This window comes from Pygocentrus nattereri, chromosome 29, assembly GCF_015220715.1.
Source record: "Pygocentrus nattereri isolate fPygNat1 chromosome 29, fPygNat1.pri, whole genome shotgun sequence".
Classification (NCBI taxonomy): Eukaryota; Metazoa; Chordata; class Actinopteri; order Characiformes; family Serrasalmidae; genus Pygocentrus; species Pygocentrus nattereri.
Genome location: NC_051239.1, coordinates 14,970,333 through 14,988,804, shown reverse-complemented (window position 1 = coordinate 14,988,804; position 18,472 = coordinate 14,970,333). Strand labels below are relative to the sequence as shown.

The 18,472-nt window shown below is 40.0% G+C and overlaps 2 protein-coding genes across 2 annotated transcripts in view; one reads left to right on the top strand and one right to left on the bottom strand.

The window, feature by feature from the left end:
- Positions 1 to 18,472, top strand: part of mtor (mechanistic target of rapamycin kinase) — a 155,625-nt gene that overhangs the window by 46,280 nt on the left and 90,873 nt on the right. The window contains exons 26-28 of the mRNA XM_017705759.1: positions 1,662 to 1,804; positions 2,085 to 2,247; positions 5,944 to 6,089. Of these exons, the coding sequence (XP_017561248.1) occupies positions 1,662 to 1,804; positions 2,085 to 2,247; positions 5,944 to 6,089 (452 nt within the window). The remainder of the gene's footprint in view (positions 1 to 1,661; positions 1,805 to 2,084; positions 2,248 to 5,943; positions 6,090 to 18,472) is intronic.
- Positions 13,523 to 17,214, bottom strand: angptl7 (angiopoietin-like 7). Its single transcript, XM_017705760.2, has 5 exons — positions 16,675 to 17,214; positions 14,913 to 15,013; positions 14,626 to 14,820; positions 14,313 to 14,508; positions 13,523 to 14,205 (listed from the first exon to the last, which is right to left on the bottom strand). The coding sequence occupies exons 1-5, from the start codon at positions 17,027 to 17,029 to the stop codon at positions 14,036 to 14,038; spliced, it is 1,017 nt and encodes a 338-aa protein (XP_017561249.1). The 5' UTR covers positions 17,030 to 17,214; the 3' UTR covers positions 13,523 to 14,035.

The following is an 18,472-nucleotide window of genomic DNA, read 5'->3' as shown; positions in this document are numbered from 1 at the left end:
AGGGATGTATAGATGTGTAAAAAATTCACGTATTTTGATTTAAAACATCTAAAATGGACAGACATACCTAAAATCATTGTCAATGTAAATATAATTGCTTTTGAGGTACTTTTGAGAAATACTAATGTTTATTCCAAGCCTTTAAATACTGTTCATGCCCGCTGTACTATGATAGGTTGAATGGTCTTTTCAATCCAATTTCATTAATCTCACAGAGCTAAGTTAGATATATTACTTACATTCAAGGTGCTTACACATGCCTAAGCTCTTCTCAGATGTTTTTCTTTCAGTTTAGTTGTTGCTCCTGTTGCCAGTTCTGTACCTTTTTTAATAGCATGTGCAGCCTGCCAATGGAATTACAAGCTGTGCATGGCTTTGAGATGAATCAAGAGTAGGAAGCTCTCCACCCTGCTGCGCAAAGAGACACCTGACTGACTGGCACATGATGTAATACTTTGGAAAAGGGAAAAAAAAAAAAAAACTAGTGAAAAGAATTTGATTTTTTTTTATTTGCTGAGTACAAGACGTACAAGGAGTATTTTTGGTGCTGTCAACGTAAATATGTAATGCCCTATTCTGTAGTAAGTCTGTCATGGTCATGATAATTTAGCTGGCAGTTAATTACCATGATTTGTTGTTGAGTGCATTCTTCAAAGCACAAGCCTAAAACTGATTAGCTGATCTTGCTGTTGTTACCTAGTGGCTCCGAACTGCCGACAGAAACAGCTTGAGCTCAAATAAACAAACACTACTCACTGCTGCCCTCTAAAGGTGCTGTAGCACCATGTCAGAGGTTTAGAACATAATCATATTTCTGGGTTTTTTCAACCACCACTTCTGGGTTTCTCTTGCTGCCACAGCCAATTTTTTAAATATCTAAGATTATATAACCTGGAGTCCTCTAAGAAGATATTTAGAAAATTTTAAGACTCTACTAACTGACTTTACATGTGTGTGTATCAAATTTATTCAAGATCTTGCCTACTAAAAAGTTTTGCCAGATTTGGCAAGCAGCATAAAAACACATTGCATTTTACTCTTCCATAGTTTTTTTAAAAATTCATTGTGGGACACTAGTAAGTTTTGGTTTGGGAAGGGGTTCTAGATTCTAAGGAGGGAAAAGATTTGATGTGACTGCCTTGGAATGTTTTATTCATGTTGAATACAATTGCAGTAAAAACATATAATCCAAATAATCCATTTAGTTCATGTTTGACCTGGACTAGCATTCATAAAACAATAACACATCTCAGATGACTTATTCTTTTTTGTATTATTCCTAGTGGAATCAGGTAAGAAATTCAGTAGGGCACTACTGATATGATTTTTGGTCTATTAAATTATCTGGTATTTTTATTTTGTGAAGAGCACAGTATATGAGGAGAATCACTAATTTTTAAGGATTTTTAATGCTTGTGTGTGTGTGTGTGTGTGTGTGTGTGTTATGGGCCGTTAACAACTAAAAGTCATGTTGTATCAGCCAGTAAAGCACCGTTGAAATAAAATTGGGTCTAAATTTGACCATAAAAATTATATTGACCAAAATTATTAGTCACTTGGAATTATAGTTATTTAAATTCTGTATCTGTGGAAAAATGATAAGATCAGCTGTCAGCTGCTCTTTGAACGTTGGATATTCATGCTGTTTATATGGTTCATAGGCATGGGGCGCTGCCAGGAAGGTGTCTAAAGACGACTGGTTAGAATGGTTGCGACGTCTCAGTGTTGTTCTGCTGAAAGAATCCTCCTCACCCGCCCTGCGCTCCTGTTGGTCCCTTGCCCAGACCTACATTCCACTGGCCAGGTGAAGCTTACTTATAGATCATGTTCTTTTCTTTGACACAGACTCACTGTCTTTCCTCCTAATGTGCTGATTTATCGGTGAAACCTGATTTATATGTGATTACTGCACTGTATTTGATTTACATGTCTAAACTGTAATGTGAACTATGCATTCAGGATGTCTGGATTACACCAGATCTTTCCATCAGTCCACAGCTGAAAATGCATCAGTGTGCTTTCTCTTAGAGTACATTCTTTCTCTCAGACTATATGGCTAATTCTTCTGCGTCTCCTGACTGCAGAGACCTGTTTAATGCGGCGTTCCTGTCGTGCTGGTCTGAGCTCAGTGAGGACCAGCAGGATGAGCTGATTCGCAGCATCGAGCTAGCACTGACCTCCCAGGACATTGCTGAAGTCACACAAACTCTGCTTAACCTGGCCGAGTTCATGGAGCATAGCGACAAGGTCAGTCAGAGCCTCTGATGAGTGCTCAGTTAGTCTGCTGTATAAACCCCTACAGTTCATATTCAAAGAAAGTTCACATTCATATTTTTTAGAATATACAGGGCACCATTATCAAATTCTTATGAAGTCTGAAATAGATTAGAAAAATGTAAGGTCATGAAATATGTGGAAATATCAGATTTTTGACTATTACTTGAGTTAAATTAAAAAAATATCTAATCCAGGCATTCAGGTTTTGGCTAAGATAAACCTGATCGAGTTCTAATCCTTTGTTATATTTTCATGCTCCATTTACTCTCATACATTTAAACAGACATTGTTATCAACCAGCAGCTACATGGAGCATTTTTAGAAAGTAACAAAGAGGTTTGAAGCCTGTCCCACACCAGACAACACCACACAGCACCACACAGCACCACAAAGCATCATGTAGTGTCACGTAGCAGAGCTTTACTATAGAATGCCAGCGGGGCAGGTGGTAAATTTCATTACTCTTACTCAAACAGTGGGTTTTGAAGCCAACTAAGAGAGACAGGAGGCCAATAGAGCTGGATTAAAAGTATAAATTAAGCACATTATAGAAAGACCGTTTTGAAAAAATAGACCAAAAATCTAAACACATTAGTACAGAAAGTCACATCATGCACATACAAAAAATTAATGAATTCTAGCAAATCTTACTTAAATGATTAGTTAAATGGGGCTGCATTAACTATTATAACACATGGATTGAATTAGACTCAGTATCAGCTTATACTCCGGATTGGATTGACAGGTGTGGAAGGGTGAACATCCCTGGGACATCCCTGAACGAATTCTAAGATGACTTCTAAAGACTAGGCCGTTTTGTATATTGAACTAATTCAAACCTAGATAAAGTGATAAAGTGAAATAATAAACGGATAAAGTTAAACATACTGTTAAGGTCACCTAAGCTTGTGCATCAACCCTAATATTGCCAATGTGCTCAAATTCTCCTGTCACTAAGGACTTAATTTGTGTCGGTTTTAGCGTGGTAATGATGCCAATCAATTAATAGTAGACACGGTAAACCAAACAAAAAAAAAGTCAATTTTTAAAGTGGGGTTTAAAATTCTCAAATATTGTCTACCCTAATGCAAATTAGCCAACAAAGGATTTAAAATTGATTGATATAAATGTATAAAATGTATAAACTTAACAATAAAAATGCCCCTAATGTAAAAAACAGGATGTCTTAAATTGTTATCATGTAAACGTCAGGTTTTTTAGCATGGCAGTGGTCTCACATTCAACCAACAAGGCATCTGCACATAAAATCTGGAAGCTGCACAGTTTCATACAGTTTAACTATAATGATTGCCTGTACTTTGCTGCAGTATCACCTGGCAGCACTTATTCTTTCAAAGGAAATAAACGTCCTTTGCAACAGATTTTCATGAAAAGGCAAGCTGTAAAGTGGGCTTTCCGTATTTTGACATAACAGGTACGTAACCCCTAAACATGTCGACATATGACAACACTTGAAACACTTATGCAGTAGTCCGTCCATGTAAATGGAGGCAGTACAGCACAGTTGCTGGGTACACAAACTATTCCAACAGCCCACATACCATCCTGGTGACAAAGCTTTATGATGGACACCTGTTTCCAACATTTGTCTCTCGTTTCCAGGTAAGTGAGTGTAAGTCAAGTTTAATTTGGAGCCAGATTTCCAAATAGTTATTCACTTTGCTGAGGCAAGGAGTGATTTAAATCTGTGCTTTTTAGTTACATGATGGTAGATTGGAGAAATAATTGAATGTTAAGGTTTGTGGAAAGTGTTGAACATTTCCCTGAATCTGTAGGGGTCTGATTCAGGTGGTAATTGCTATAGATACCATGATACATTGTAGTCGTGATATGATTCTTTTGCCATATTTTAAACTTAGGTAATATGCTAAGAAGTGTTTTGTTACGATTTGCGATAGATTGTGATGTGGGCTTTTATTTACTGTGTTTAAAGCTTCTAAGCTGCTGTGTCAATGCTAGTATACCAAATGGCAGATTAAACGAGCACTATTGAATTACAATTTTTCTAAAGTTGCTTATAAGTGGGGAAAGATTAAATTTGAATATAGAAATATATCGCTATTTTATTACAATGATTACAAAAAACTATTCTTACATTTACATATTTAGCTAATGCTTTTATTGCTCTAGCAATGGGGTTCATACATATTCAGATAATAGTTAGTTAATGAAATTGTAAAATACCAATGCTAACTACTTTGATTCAGAAGTATTGCATATATAGTGTTGTATTGTAGCAGATTGTTCTCCCATTCATCGTGCCTACATGAACATTGGTCATAGAGCATTTTATTCATTTATAGTGTTCAAGCAATTAAGTGCTTTAATCCCAAATTATTAACCTTATCTGTCATCCTGGAAGACTTACATGTGTTGTTTTAACACAATGTGGAATTTTGATGGTACTTCCAACTGCACATCTCACGTCTGAAGCATGAAAGCATGAATCATTTCCACTTAAACTGCCATGTCATTGATGTGTTTTGAAGGGAGTTTCAGGATATTATGCTGCATTTCATTCCTCTGAGAAAATAAGTGATGAAGGGAAAAAAATGTTGTCAGGGTGAATATTTGTCCTTTGTGCTGTAGGACAGTTTAGTTTATAATAAAATAGCCTGCAAGCTTGTCCAGGCCCTGTTTGTGAAGGAGAGCCTTTCTTTCCACTTCTTTATTTTCATGCTCTGACCTCATTGTGTTGTACAATGAATGGTACATTTGTTCTGGTGTGTTGCCGCCCAATAACTCTTGCTCACACCCATAATTATAGTCCAGCTGAATATTATGATTTGCAAGTTTTAAACTGGGGAATTGCCCTATAATACACTTAAGTAACTGTGATGGTGATAGTGGAGTTATGTAATCCCTCTCAAGGCTGTTCTGTCCTGTTCTATTCTAAAACAGATTCTAAAAGCTGAACCACATTTAACAACATTATGTTGGCTGTTATCACGCTTATACTCTCTATTATCAGTTTTTCAACAGTTAATTACTTGACTTTTATATTGATTATTGCCCAAATGAGAAATAAATAAATAAAAAGTGTTCTCAATCTATTTTGGGAGACAAGAAAGCAGGTTTGCTCTTCTGAAGAGGTAAATAAAGTCATTTTTCCTCCTCGTTTCACTTAAAGTGACAGTACAGTATCTTTTTTTTTTTTTTGGCTAAATTCCCAAGTCAAGGACAAAGATAAATTATAAAATTTTACTAAAGATGAATGTTCAATGTTACATGAACATAAGTACTATTAATGTGGAAACTCTACAGTGGCCAAATGAAGTATGACAATTTTCTGCAAATTTTACAAAATGTGAAATGTAGATATGAGTAAAATTGGCAGATAAATGTAATTATGCATTAAAAATGTGCATTTGTTTAAATGTTTGATTTTTCAGTTCATATATTTAAGCTTGAAAAACACACGTTAGCGGATGTTAGTCTCTAATACATTGAATGCAGTGGACTCACTGACCCACAGATGACTGCACACGTCTGTTGAATTCTGTATTATGTTAGCTTAAGTAACCGCCATAGAACATAGAACCGTTATTTTTCTGACTATTGTTAATGTACTACATTGCTTGGAGCATGAATCATTTATTAAATTATAAATAGTGTATTTTCTTTATTTATTTGCTGTCATTTCAGGGCCCGCTTCCTCTGAGGGATGATAATGGAATCGTTCTTCTAGGGGAGAGAGCTGCTAAATGCCGTGCCTACGCCAAGGCCCTACACTACAAAGAGCTGGAATTCCAGAAAGGCCCATCTCCCCTCATCCTGGAATCCCTTATTAGGTATGAAAACACATTCAGATTCACTTTATTCACAGAGGAGGTGAAGGTGGGCAGATTCCTAAACAAACAGCAGTTTGGATTTGGGCCTCAGTGGTAAAAAAGCTTACTTGTTAGTAATTGTGTTTAAAGTGACATATGTGACAGATTTACTTGAAAGTCCTTGAGGTTCAATCTTGCAGATGTTTTTTAAAGCAGCTATGAATGGTTTAAATCACGTTTCGACTCCGGATGTGCTGTGAACCTGTGCATTTTGTGCACTGCAGACCAAATTCTGGATCTCTACTCAGCTTTTACACTTACGCTTTATGATTACGGCAAGTAAACGTGAAGTAATCAAAGTGCTCAACCCAAGAAAGTTCTGTTTTTTCACTGTCCTTCCAAGTCTTGCTTGTTGTTAAGTTTCATTGCGCTTCTGGTCTTTGAATTTATGAAATAGCTTTTACTGGAAATGAGTTAAAATTCTCTCCTGTGACTCTTCTATAAATGTTTAGATGGAATGTTCTTAATGGTTTTGAGAAGAAATGTCTGGATTTTAGTGGCTAATGCTGCATGTGCACTATTTAAAATAGTATTCCATTTCATTTGCCGTGACAAGGTGCGAGCCTTGCCAGGTACAGTGTTACGTAAGTTTTGTGCAGTATTTCAGAAGCCAAAGGGTATATAAATAGGATTATAATTAAAATAATTATTGTCTAATAACACAGCAGTACTTTTGTGCAAGGTTATGTGTCTTCTGTACCATGCTTATAGATACTGTATAGGCAAAAGTATGTGGATACCCCTCCTTATTATTAAGTTTATGTGTTTCAGCCACACCCATTGCTTACAGGTGAATAAATTGAAGCACCTAGCCAAGCAATCTCTATATGCAATCATTAGCAGTAGGACGGGTCTGCCTTGCTGGGTCTGCTCCGGTCTACTGTAAATATTATTATCGTGAGTTGAAATCATCTAGGAGCAACAACAGTGAAGTGACGGACCACGCAGTTGCTACATGATACGACAAAGACATTTTAGACAATTATGTTCTCCCAGTTTTGTGGCAACAAAGTTTTGGAATGAAATTTCCAGCAAGCTTCATGTGAGGTGTCAGATGTCCACATACTTTTGGCCACTACGTGTGTTATGCTGCTGTATTGTATTTGCATTATGACTTTCATTATCTTTGTATCTATTCTCACGAAAAATGTTTTTTTGAGAAGCAAAGACAAACTTATTCCGCACATAAATTGTGGTAGCACTGTCGCCTCACAGCAAGAAGGGACTGGGTTCGATTCCCCAGCCAGGCGACCAGGGTCCTTTCTGTGTGGAGTTTGCATGTTCTCCCTGTGTCTGCTCGAATTTCCTTCACATGCTCTGGCTTATTCTCACAGTCCAAAACCTTGCAGTCAGGCGAATTAGAGATGCTAAATTTGCCCTGGGTGCAGGTGTGTGTGTGAGTGTGTGTGTGTATGTGTGTCTGCCCTTTGATGGACTGGCGACCTGTTTCATACACTGTAAACACCAGTGGATATGTGATAAATAAATAAATAAATTAGACAAAAATGGAGAATACAGGGTTTTTTTTTTCAGACAGTGATAAAATACTGCATCTGCATTCCCACCTCATGAGAGGAATTCTGTAAACTTGGTTTCAGCAATGGAGCTCAATTGTGTTTGATAATGCAGCTCTGTAGCTTGTTGAGATTCTCAAGTTGTACCTTTTTACTCTTGTTTTTACCTTGTTGTTTTCAGACGATTGGAAACCATAGTTCAGTCTTTCCGGTTTTTTGTATGCTGACATTGGATTTGAAGCAAAACTGTGTGGGCTTTTAAAGTAAATGGAAATATCTATGATCTTACCATGTTAAATTCATTGCTTTTAAGGCTGGCTTGAGCGATGTTGGCTTCTTTGGCTCTCCATTTTGTGGGACACTAGTCCTGCACGTCTTCCAGACCCCCTAAAATTGCCGTCATCGTTTCCATAGTCCCGCACCCTTTTATTTTACACTGCAAGTATAGAGAGCAGCGTATCTGTTTTCCAGGCTTTTAATTGGCCTCGTTTCATCCATTGTGTGTCTGGCCAGGCCTTCCCAAGAGCCTGTTTTCAATTTTGGAGGACCTTGATTAGAGCCAGCAGTGAGATGTTTTCAGCACTCCCAGCTGGTTCTCACCTCTCCAGAATTTCCCATAAACAGACTTTACTCTTTATCATCTGATGGACTCATTTTTGCTTTGTTGCGCTGTAATTGGGGAAACAGCTTCTGTAGAGTAATCCTTAAATTCAGTACTTTGCTTCTCCTTCGGTTTGGAGCTCTTTGTCATGCCGTTGTGGTAGCTTTGTTGCTTTGATTTGGTTCAGTGATCTAAGACCTTGTTTGCAAAATTCCATTTAAATGGCTAGGATTGTCACAGAAGATACTCCGTGATCTGTCGATCTAGACTTTTAGTAGATGGAGTGGAAGATTCATTGTTGGATTTAGAGAAGAGTCATCTTCCGATAGTTTGAAATATGACTTTGCTAAAGATTACAGGGGATTTGGATCAAATAGGATTTCAGTGAGTAAGTTGGATGTGAAGACTTGTTTATGATCTTCACGGATTTGGTCCAAGCCGAGCAAAAGTACTTGAGAACAAATAGCAGCCTGTGCCTGATTCAACATTCAGATTCTTGTTTTGAAAAGCGTACAGGTCCCAAAGTTTGTCAGCTATTTGTCATCCCCATTTACTGGTAGTGAATGTCTCACCACTGAATCACATTCTTCTAACTGCCTCACATGTGATCCAGTACTTTTCTGATATAATCCCAATTCAGTCTTGCGCCAGCAGTGCTTCCGCAAAGCACATTTTCCTGTTCTCCTCACTGCCTGGATTTCTGAAGAAAATTCTCCGCATTTGAGTCAGAGGCTTCACAAAGCAGCATCTGTAAGCAGGTGCTCTTTCAGAATTGCCTGGCAAAACCCCAGGCGCACGGTTTAAGTGTGGAACGACTGTTTTCAATACTATAAAGTCAGTTTTGTTGCAGATACACAAATAAACTTATTCATGATCAGCACTCTCTATAGTGTTTAGGGTTTCAAATAAGCTGAAGGAGGCTATGAAGACTTTTAGATGATAAATGAGTTAATGTTGATTCCATAATATTTGAGAAAGCTGTGTAGCATTTGAGAGAAACATCCATTTCTAGTTAAAATAATGCACCAGGATTGTCACATATTTAAAAAGTCACAGACAAGAAATTACGGTAAATAGGTATTTTCAGAATAGCTGGGACATTCACAGTTTTGTGGCTAAATTAAAGATCACCATACACTACAATCACAACTATTATGGAACTGCGCTAGTCTTTTATTTGAGAAAGACTAAGCTTGAACTCACACGCTTACACTTTATTTGCTTGTCTGTCTTGCTTAATGTTAGAGTAGGTAGCCTGTTTAATGATCAAAGCCAGTCTACATCTGCCTCCTCAGTCACGCCTCTAGCAACGTGTCTTAAACACTATTCAAATGGCACCATTTTCTGTTGGGAGGCGGAGTAACACCAGTTCAACACAGGACATCTGTCATTTTTATGACCACGGGTGAAAATAGTGGTATAAGTGACAGAAATGGGAGTGGCTACTCAATTTCCGCAGTGTCTTTACTCCAGAAATGAACATAAAACGCATGAAGAGATTTATTCTAGCCATTATTCTGTTTACCCTCTATTATCTGTTATGCTGTTGTAATGAATGCACTGTGTCAGTAATTTTGTCATTAGCTTGAACAACTCACAGCTAACAGTCAACATCTCTGTGTTCTGTAAATTTTACGTTGTTATATTTAGAGTCATGTACGTGAGGCAGAACAGTACGTATCAGCTTGACTTATCCACAGAGAAAACAAGTAGACGCATTGTTGAGTGCCTCCATACTTAAGAAGCTCCTTTTCCACATAATATGATGGCAGCTCACCCACATTAAGGCCCTCATGTTTCGAAGTAGCAAAACTTGGATGTTTCTGTCTTCTCATAATGTAGATGTCAGCAACCCAAATGCTAAGAAGAGCCATTTTGTCCTTCAAAAAAAAAAAGTTATTTTATTTAATTGTTAAGTTATTTTGTTCTAGTTTAAGCTTTAGCTCATCTATAGCCGCTTTTCTTGCATCTCTGGCAGGAAACCTTTCCAAAAGTTGAGCAGTTTCTTGTAAAATGTTTCTCTACGTTCGACTTTTTATGAGGCTCAAGTCAGCTTCTCATACACCAGCATCCCTGTCGAATTTTCCCGTTCCATCTCAAATGGTGCCTGGGCGCCAGTATGTAACTGCTAAGGTGGAACGGGAAAGTTCAAACAGGAAGCTGACTTCAGCTTTGTAACTTCTTAGTGTTTGATATTTTCTCGTTGCAGATTAGACTTATCAGGAAACCAACTGAGTGCTTATAAGCGTAGTTATCCCTGAATAAGACAATTTGATTACCAGCACAGGCCTATTACAGTGCATTAACTACCTTTTCATTACTTCTTTTTGTCATAAAAAAACTTACAAATTTTGAAAAAATAAAAAAAACATTGAAAATGATTTCCGGTGCGTAGTGTATAATATATCGATCTACGTATAAAATATTAGTCATTAATGACAAGTGATTTGTTCTGAACTTCAAAGACTTCTGTTTGTCTAGTTGAGTTGATGAGCTGATGTGATCCTTCTACTGAAGGTTTGTTGCCATGCGTTCTGAGGTTCCTCTGCTCTGGAGGAGGCCACACGAAGCCTGTGATGACAGTAACAGGTACCGGCTTGGCTACTAAGTACAGAAGAGGCACTGAGAAGTTGAATAGAAGCTGGACTGAAGAATGGTAACGATGGGTCTAGGCATTGCTTTCTGTTTTGGCTCACGTAAAGATGTAGCGTCCAAGAGCTCATAAACTTGAGTGATTATGACAGAAACGAGGACATGCCAGTATAGCTGTCAATTTGTGCCGAGTTGATTGAGTTTGTCCTATAATGCATGACATTGTTTTACGTCTTTTTTTTACTTGGGTTATAATTTAATAAGGGGCTGGGCCCTCCTAAAAAGTGATCATTTTATGACGCCTGGTCATAATTTGAGTGTACTTTTGTGAAAGCAGCAGTTTTTGACTTGGAAAGCACTTGATTTCAAATGAGTTAGCCTTAGAAATTTTTAGAAGACTATCTGATGAATGGCTTGGAGAAATGGAGTTTGTGAAAGCAGCAGTTTTTGATTTGGGAAGCATCCATTTTTTCCATTTTCTACGCCGCTTCTCCGTCAGGGTCGCAGGGGGGTGCTGGAGCCTATCCCAGCAGTCTTCGGGCGAAAGGCAGGATATACACCCTGGACAGGTCGCCAGTCCATTGCAGGGCAGACAGACAGACACAGTCACTCACACCCAGGGGCAATTTAGCACGTCCAATTGGCCTAACTGCATGTCTTTGGACTGTGGGAGGAAACCAGAGAACCTGGAGGAAACCCACGCAGACACGGGGAAAACATGCAAACTCTACACAGAGAGGACCCTGGTCGCCCGACCGGGGAATGGAACCCAGGCCCTCCTTGCTGTGAGGCGACAGCGCTACCCACCACACCACTGTGCCGCCCGATTTGGGAAGCACTGGATTTCAAATTCATTTACTACTTCAGTATGGATCAGGGTTCAAATATAGTACAGTGATATTTAGCTGGTGTATGTATGTATGTGTGTTTAGTGTGTGTCCATCTCTTTAAAGTCCATCTGTTTAAAAGAAATGCACCTCTGAATAGATGCCTGGGCACCTTGAAGTAGAATTTCAAATAAACGGTGACTTGTTCACAAAAAGGGTACACAAACAGAGGGGGGCTGGCAAGTCTGCTAGACTTGCTACTGAATTACTGACTGGTATAGAGGCAGGGGACAGAACCCTAAAGGGTTATTACAGAGGGCAGCCATTTTACACTCAAATTACAACTTCCCTTATCTAGAGTTTTTGTTCAGTTATATAGATCACAGTAGGTTGAGCTGTGCTCTAAACCAGAGATTTTCATCTATTGGGCAATGGACCACAAATGGGATGCAAAGCACCCTCTGGGGTCTTCAGGACTGTACTTGGTCAAGATGGCACTCAATAAGCAAGACATATAAAATATTTTCAAACAATATTAACACAATACCTGCAACAATAGCGCACAAAGCAGCTGTTTTTCTCTCTTTTTTTGCCTCCAACTGTTTCACTGTGTATCATGAATTGTGAAAATATTGTGACATTGCATTTTTACCATATCATCCAACTTCAACTCTCACTTTTAGTGCCTGACAACAGTCCTTCTTCCTCAGTAGCAAAACACTTTTTGGAACGATCCTCACCAACAAGGGCAACTTTGCTGGGTTTAAAAGGAAATGCTTTCTGCTCAGTAGCGTCTGCATGGCCAACGTAATGATCTTGTAATGATCTCAGACTTGTAATTTCATCAATTTGACTTTGAAGTAGCCTATTAATTTTAAACCTGATTGTAAACTGAAGGAAAATAAGAAGCCATTTAACGGAGTTCTTGATTAGTGACTTGGTAGAGGCTAAGGCGAGGCTCTTTTATAGCTTCCCATTAAATGAGTTAGCCTCAGAAACGTTTAGAAGACTGTCTGATGAATGGCTTGGAGAAATGGAGTGTATCTGCCAGGAAGGCTGCGCTGATGCCAGTGAAAGGTCAAGCTAGGCCACACAGTTCCTGCTACTGTAACGTCATATGGACCTCCCAGGATTCCACAGGACTTCCACCAGCTATACTGGGGGCTCAAAGATGTTTATGGAACATGGGGAGTTTATACATAGAATGACTGGCGGGCTTGTGGTATTTCTGTGACTTGATGTTTATTGCTGTGAGTTGCCCCACAGGGTTCAGCTGCTTTGTTGTCGTTATGTGTCCTGAAATGTGGCATTTTATCAGTATATGTGCCTCTTTTCTTGATTTTGTGCCCAGGTGTTTGTCAACACAGCTGTACCTTTTGATGAGGACTTGTTTTGTAAGGAATTCAGAACCAATACTTTGCAGCAAACAGGTAGATGTCTAAGATGTATGTGAAATGAAACAGCTTGTGGTCTTTCTTTTGTTATCTAGCGACTTTTTGATATACAGGTTTTGTATACTCCTAGCATAAACCTACATCCTGGCTGTGTAGTTGTGGGAATTAAACTTGACCTGTAGTTTTATGTCCATCCATCCATCCATCCATCAATGCACCCAGACTGATAGGCTCCAGCACCCCCCCCCCCCCCCCCCCCCCCCCCGTGACCCTGACGGAGAAGCGGCTTAGAAAATGGATGGATGGATGGATGGATGGATGTAGTTTTATGTCTAGTTTGCAACAAACAGTAATCGCTTTGTGTAGGAGCGACATGCGAGGATGAGCTCAGTTTAACATAAAAACTAAGGGTCAAATGCTTCCAGGCCGATACAATGAAACATATACAATACAGAGACACAGTGGATCTAGTTTGTAGTTCATTTTTAGTGTAGCAATGTGACAAAACAAGACCTTTTTAAAAAGACAATTTAATTAACTATTCAGTGGTATGTAGAACTGTACACATTTTACATTTTACACAATTCAGTGTTGTCCATCTGCAAATTTCAGTTGGTTCAAAGGTTGATTCTTCCCCTTCTAACAAAGACCAACTCCAGTAAAGACATGTGGAATGACTTATTCTGATAAATACGTCCTGTTGATTCATAACAGATGACAAATAAATGACAAGACACTTGTTTACCTCATCGATCAGTGGCACAAAAGCATAAAGAAAATAAAATATTTGAGATAAATATAAAGACAACTACAATTTACAATCATACATTCACATCACTCATCCCATCAAGAAATTCTCTGTAGTACAAATGCATAGAAATGTGTTCCTAAGTAAAGGCAGATGAATTAGTGAGTGCTGCAAAGGGGTTGTAAGTGGTTATGGCAAGCAAGGTTGTTGTTTTGTTTGCATGTCAAGTCCTTAAGGGGTGAAGTTCTGGGGCCGGATCTTCATCTCCACTCGTTTGAGGGAGTAGTTTTGTCCATGCCAGCCGTACCAGGTGATGCCATCACTGTTTTTGGTGTGTGACCCGTAGCGGTAGAACACTCCGTTCAGGTTTGAGTCAGTGCAGCAGTTGTACCAGTAACCACCTGCAGGAGGAAACAGGGAAAAATTGAGGACTGTATCCTAGTTGTTGGGTACTGACAAGAATCCATCTTTTTACTGCCTTTCTCTTTGTGTCTCGTGGTCAGCTTACCTTTGCGAAGTGAAGCACAGTCATCCACACACTTGTCATTGTCCTTGTTCTTGGTGCTGAAGTTGGTGTTATTGTGGTAGCGCAGTGAGTCACCAGCATCGCCGCTGTAGTTGTCTATGAAGAGCTTGTAGCTGTTGAGCTCATTGCTCAGTGTGAAGAAGCCATACTGGGCATAGCGTACTTTGCCTACCCAGTCCTGGAATTTTCAACAAATAACAGTAGCATTTAGCTGATTGCACATGACGAAAGACTTCAGGTACTTTCACGCTTCTTACCACGCATCTGCCACATCTTTGCTTGTAGCACCCCTTACCTCCAGCTCTATCCTGAGCACCGTTGGCTGGCGGGTCAGACGGAAGATGTGCTCGTTGCCAAGCCAGAAGTCCCCACTGATTGAACCGAAGCCGTTCTTGTACTGCTTCCAGTCTCGGTCAAAGCTGATCAGACCCACCCTGCGTCTCTGGATGACTGTCCAGCCACCTCCATTCTTCTCCATGTCACAGTATACCTAAATGCAACAAACAGTGAATTAAACTGTACACTTTTCAAGGTCATGCTTGCAAGCTAAGGCCTACCAGTAAAGCTGGGGATTTAACTTACTTCCAGTTCAGGTGTTCCCAGGAAATCATCTTTTGGTAGCTTGTAAACTCCAGAAATTCTGTAGTTCCTGTTGTACAGGGATGCACAGTCGTAGATTGCATCTAGGAGAGAGAAGTAATACGATTGTTGGACCTTAAAATTAGCTGTGAAATATACAGTTTTATTTCTGAATGGCACATCTGGAACAAATGCAGTTTGTATCCAGGATGTGAGGAAATTGGACATGGCACTGTCTGGCTTCTAATAGTGCAATGCTCAATGAACTCGGAGGCTAGAAATGAATCTAATGAGCTGGACAGGAATCTTGCTTGGTTCCTCTTTGAACCCCGCAGCACTTTGCACTCTAATGTGCGAGACTAAGCCTCTCAGGTGTTGAGACAGAGCTTGTACGGTTTGCAAATTCCTAACAAAGCTTCACTGTGCTCACAGTGCCAGTGGGAGGAAAGAAACACAGCCAGACGACTGAATAATTGGCCACTAAAGTATAGCATTCATGACATGCTTCGCCTGCTCCCAATATGAAAGATTAATAGTGCAGCAGAGCAAACGGTTTTCACAAGATGGGTTTTAGTGGCTCTTTTGTATTGGCATTCTTGTACTTTTCGAGTGACGAGACATGTTCGTACACGATCATCACTACCTATTGATCACAGCTGAAAAAATTTGGAAAGCCCCTTAAGTTGATTATCATTTTTTCACTCTAGAAATATGTTGTTTTTGTGAGTGGAATGTTGTGTGCATGAAATTTCATATGTATATAAAAGAAAAACTATTTCAGGGAGCACTTTGGTTTGTTTTTCCCCTGTACAAGCTTCTAATCTTACGTTGTTATGAGCAGATTACAGTTGTGGTCAACTGATTTATCTTTGGTCATTCGCACATTACATCATTGCAGAAATAGCTTTATAACTCTTTTTGATTTAATGCCTGTTCGTGTGCATCATCTAAAGGACGTTCAAGTTTGTATTTGTGCAGAAGAAACGCTCTACGCAACATGTGCTGCAGATATGCAACCACTCTACGCAACCACTGCAGTGGTTAAACCTGATATCTTTGTGGGTTTGGATTCCAAAAATGAAGTCTGTGTCATTTATTTCAGTGAGAGAATTATTGAATGAACAACTGAAGCGAGAAGGAAGGAAAATCAAGACAAAGCTCTTTCCCATGGTCCGGAGATCAGGGAAAGCTGTTTAACTGGAAACAATTTTAACCCCTGCGAAAACACAAGGCTACCCAGAAGTACATAACTGTCGTGGATTTGCTGCTTCTGCCAACTTCGTATATGTATATAGCCTTCTTATACTGCGTCGTTCACTCTCTGGTCTATACTGGAGGTCCTGAAGCTCGGACAGTCTTCTGAAGATTTTCTGAAAAGATTTTCTGACTGGTTCCCCCAGGGTAGCGCCTTGATTGCTGTCCTCATCTTGTAGAACTATATAAATTCATGGTCACCTTGAGCTTTGTGATGGGGTGGATTATCTTTATCTATATGACTACCGAGACCAGGCAAGGACAAATGTCAACAGCCTGCATATGTGACCTATGACTGTGGAGGGTGTGATGAGCCAGAGGACACATGGTGAAGAAAGATGCACCTATATAGCAGGAGGATCTATATAGTGCATTTACAAAAGCATGCACTTTCTTTAGGCTAACAATTCAAAATGAGGCATAAGATGGGTTCAAATCAGTATTATTAACATTTTGCCCAACTTGGTACAGATACAGATCCCCAAGGATGGCTGCATTTTGCTTTCCTTACCTGAGGTGGATTGCGGGGCAGCTTGTGCGGCTTGAAGCTGCATGATCTCTACGCGGTTGTGGATTTCAGAGTATTTGCTCTCTGCCTCTGTCACCCGGGCCTCCTGCTGCTGGTTCTGTTTCTCCAGATCCATCACCTGCCGCACCATTTTCATCAGGTCCGTCTCTTGCTTTTTTGCGAGGTCCTCCAGCAGACTGGTCAGGTTGGCCATTTGCACCTTTAAGGATCGTACCTCATCACAGCACTGTGCTTTCGGTGCTTTTGGAGCCGGACGCTTGTCCGCCCGCACGTGGCCCAGCAAGAAAAGAAGAAGTGCAGTACATACGACTGCTGTTCTGATCATTGCTCTACTCATTTTCTAAGGTCAGGAAAAAGGTGCTTCTTCTGTTGCTTGGCGGTTTCTGCCGGTGGTCCTAACGGCACAGATAGTCTATCGAAGATTCTTTGAGTAGAGTTTCTGAGTTTCCTCCGTTTTTTTTTTCCCTCAGCTCTTTGTCTTGGGCCTTTTGCTCTCTCCTCTCACTGAAGGCCTGGTGCAGACACATCTTAAATATCTTTACATTTGGGCCCTCCCCTTTTGGTTAGGCTCTCAGCCACTGACACCACCACCACCACCACCACCACCACCACCACCCCCTGGGCTTCAGCCCTCTCCGCCCCTCTCTTGCTCGCTCTCTCACTCTCAGACACATGTACATAGACGCACACCGTCTGTCTCTCATTCTTTCTCCCCCTCCCCACCCCTTTTCTCCACCCCCTCCTGCTTGTGTGGTTCCACCCGGCAGCTCAGTTTTCATCAGGTGTGCCATGTGCCTGAGCACAATTTGTTGTACTTTGTGTGCACCCACATAATGGTCTTGAAAATTGCAGTGTTTTCCAGATCCACAGAAGTCACAATTTGATGTTTTTTATGTAATTGTTAAAAATTTAGAAAGGAAATGATCCTGTATTCAACTTTATTAGCGAGGGAGAAGGACTCTAGTTGGAAGCCACTTTTTTAGTGCCTGTAATTGCTGCCAAGCAGCTAGTGATTACTATATTTAGTGTATCCAAGTTAAAAAGCATCTTCTCCTGCATTCATGAAAGTAATGTTGGTGTTAAATTACACTGGGCTGGTTGTCCTCCACAGTGATCCCAACCTCATATTTTTCATTTAAGAGTATGCTTCTCTAAAATACTTATGCAGGAGACAGTTTTACAGCCGGAGCACGTGAGCTGGCGCTAAATTATACAGCACCTAAAGGCACGACTTCATTGTTGGTGCGAGCCAGACTGGTGGTCGGCAATAGCTGAATTATTAACTAAAGTGGGTGCTGAGCGTGTAGCTGACATCACTGCTTTATGTACCTCCTGAGTCTCTTGTATCACGTACAGTACAGACAACAAAAAGAACCAGATGTGATCCTGCTTGCCGGCTCCAGAAAACTGCTTAGGGGTGATAGATGCTCTAATAACAGTAATGATAATAAGTCACTTGGAGGAAAATCACAGTGTGGAGAGAGGGAAGCAGAGCAGGGACGTGTGTATGCGTGCACGCAAATGAATGCTGGGGTGTCTGGAAACACCTTCGCTAAGTCATTCCCAAGTGTTTTAGTGCAAGTATCCAGAAAGCCCAGACTGCCTGACACTACACAGCCCTGTTCAAGATCCTCCTGCTATACTTTTGTCTTTCTCTTGTTTCGTTTCTATAAGACTGATATTTACCACTGGAACTAGTTCTTCTGATTCAAGAATTTGGAGAGAATTTCTGTGTACAGTTGTGTTTTTTTGACTGAGCATGTCATTTTCTTAGATAAAC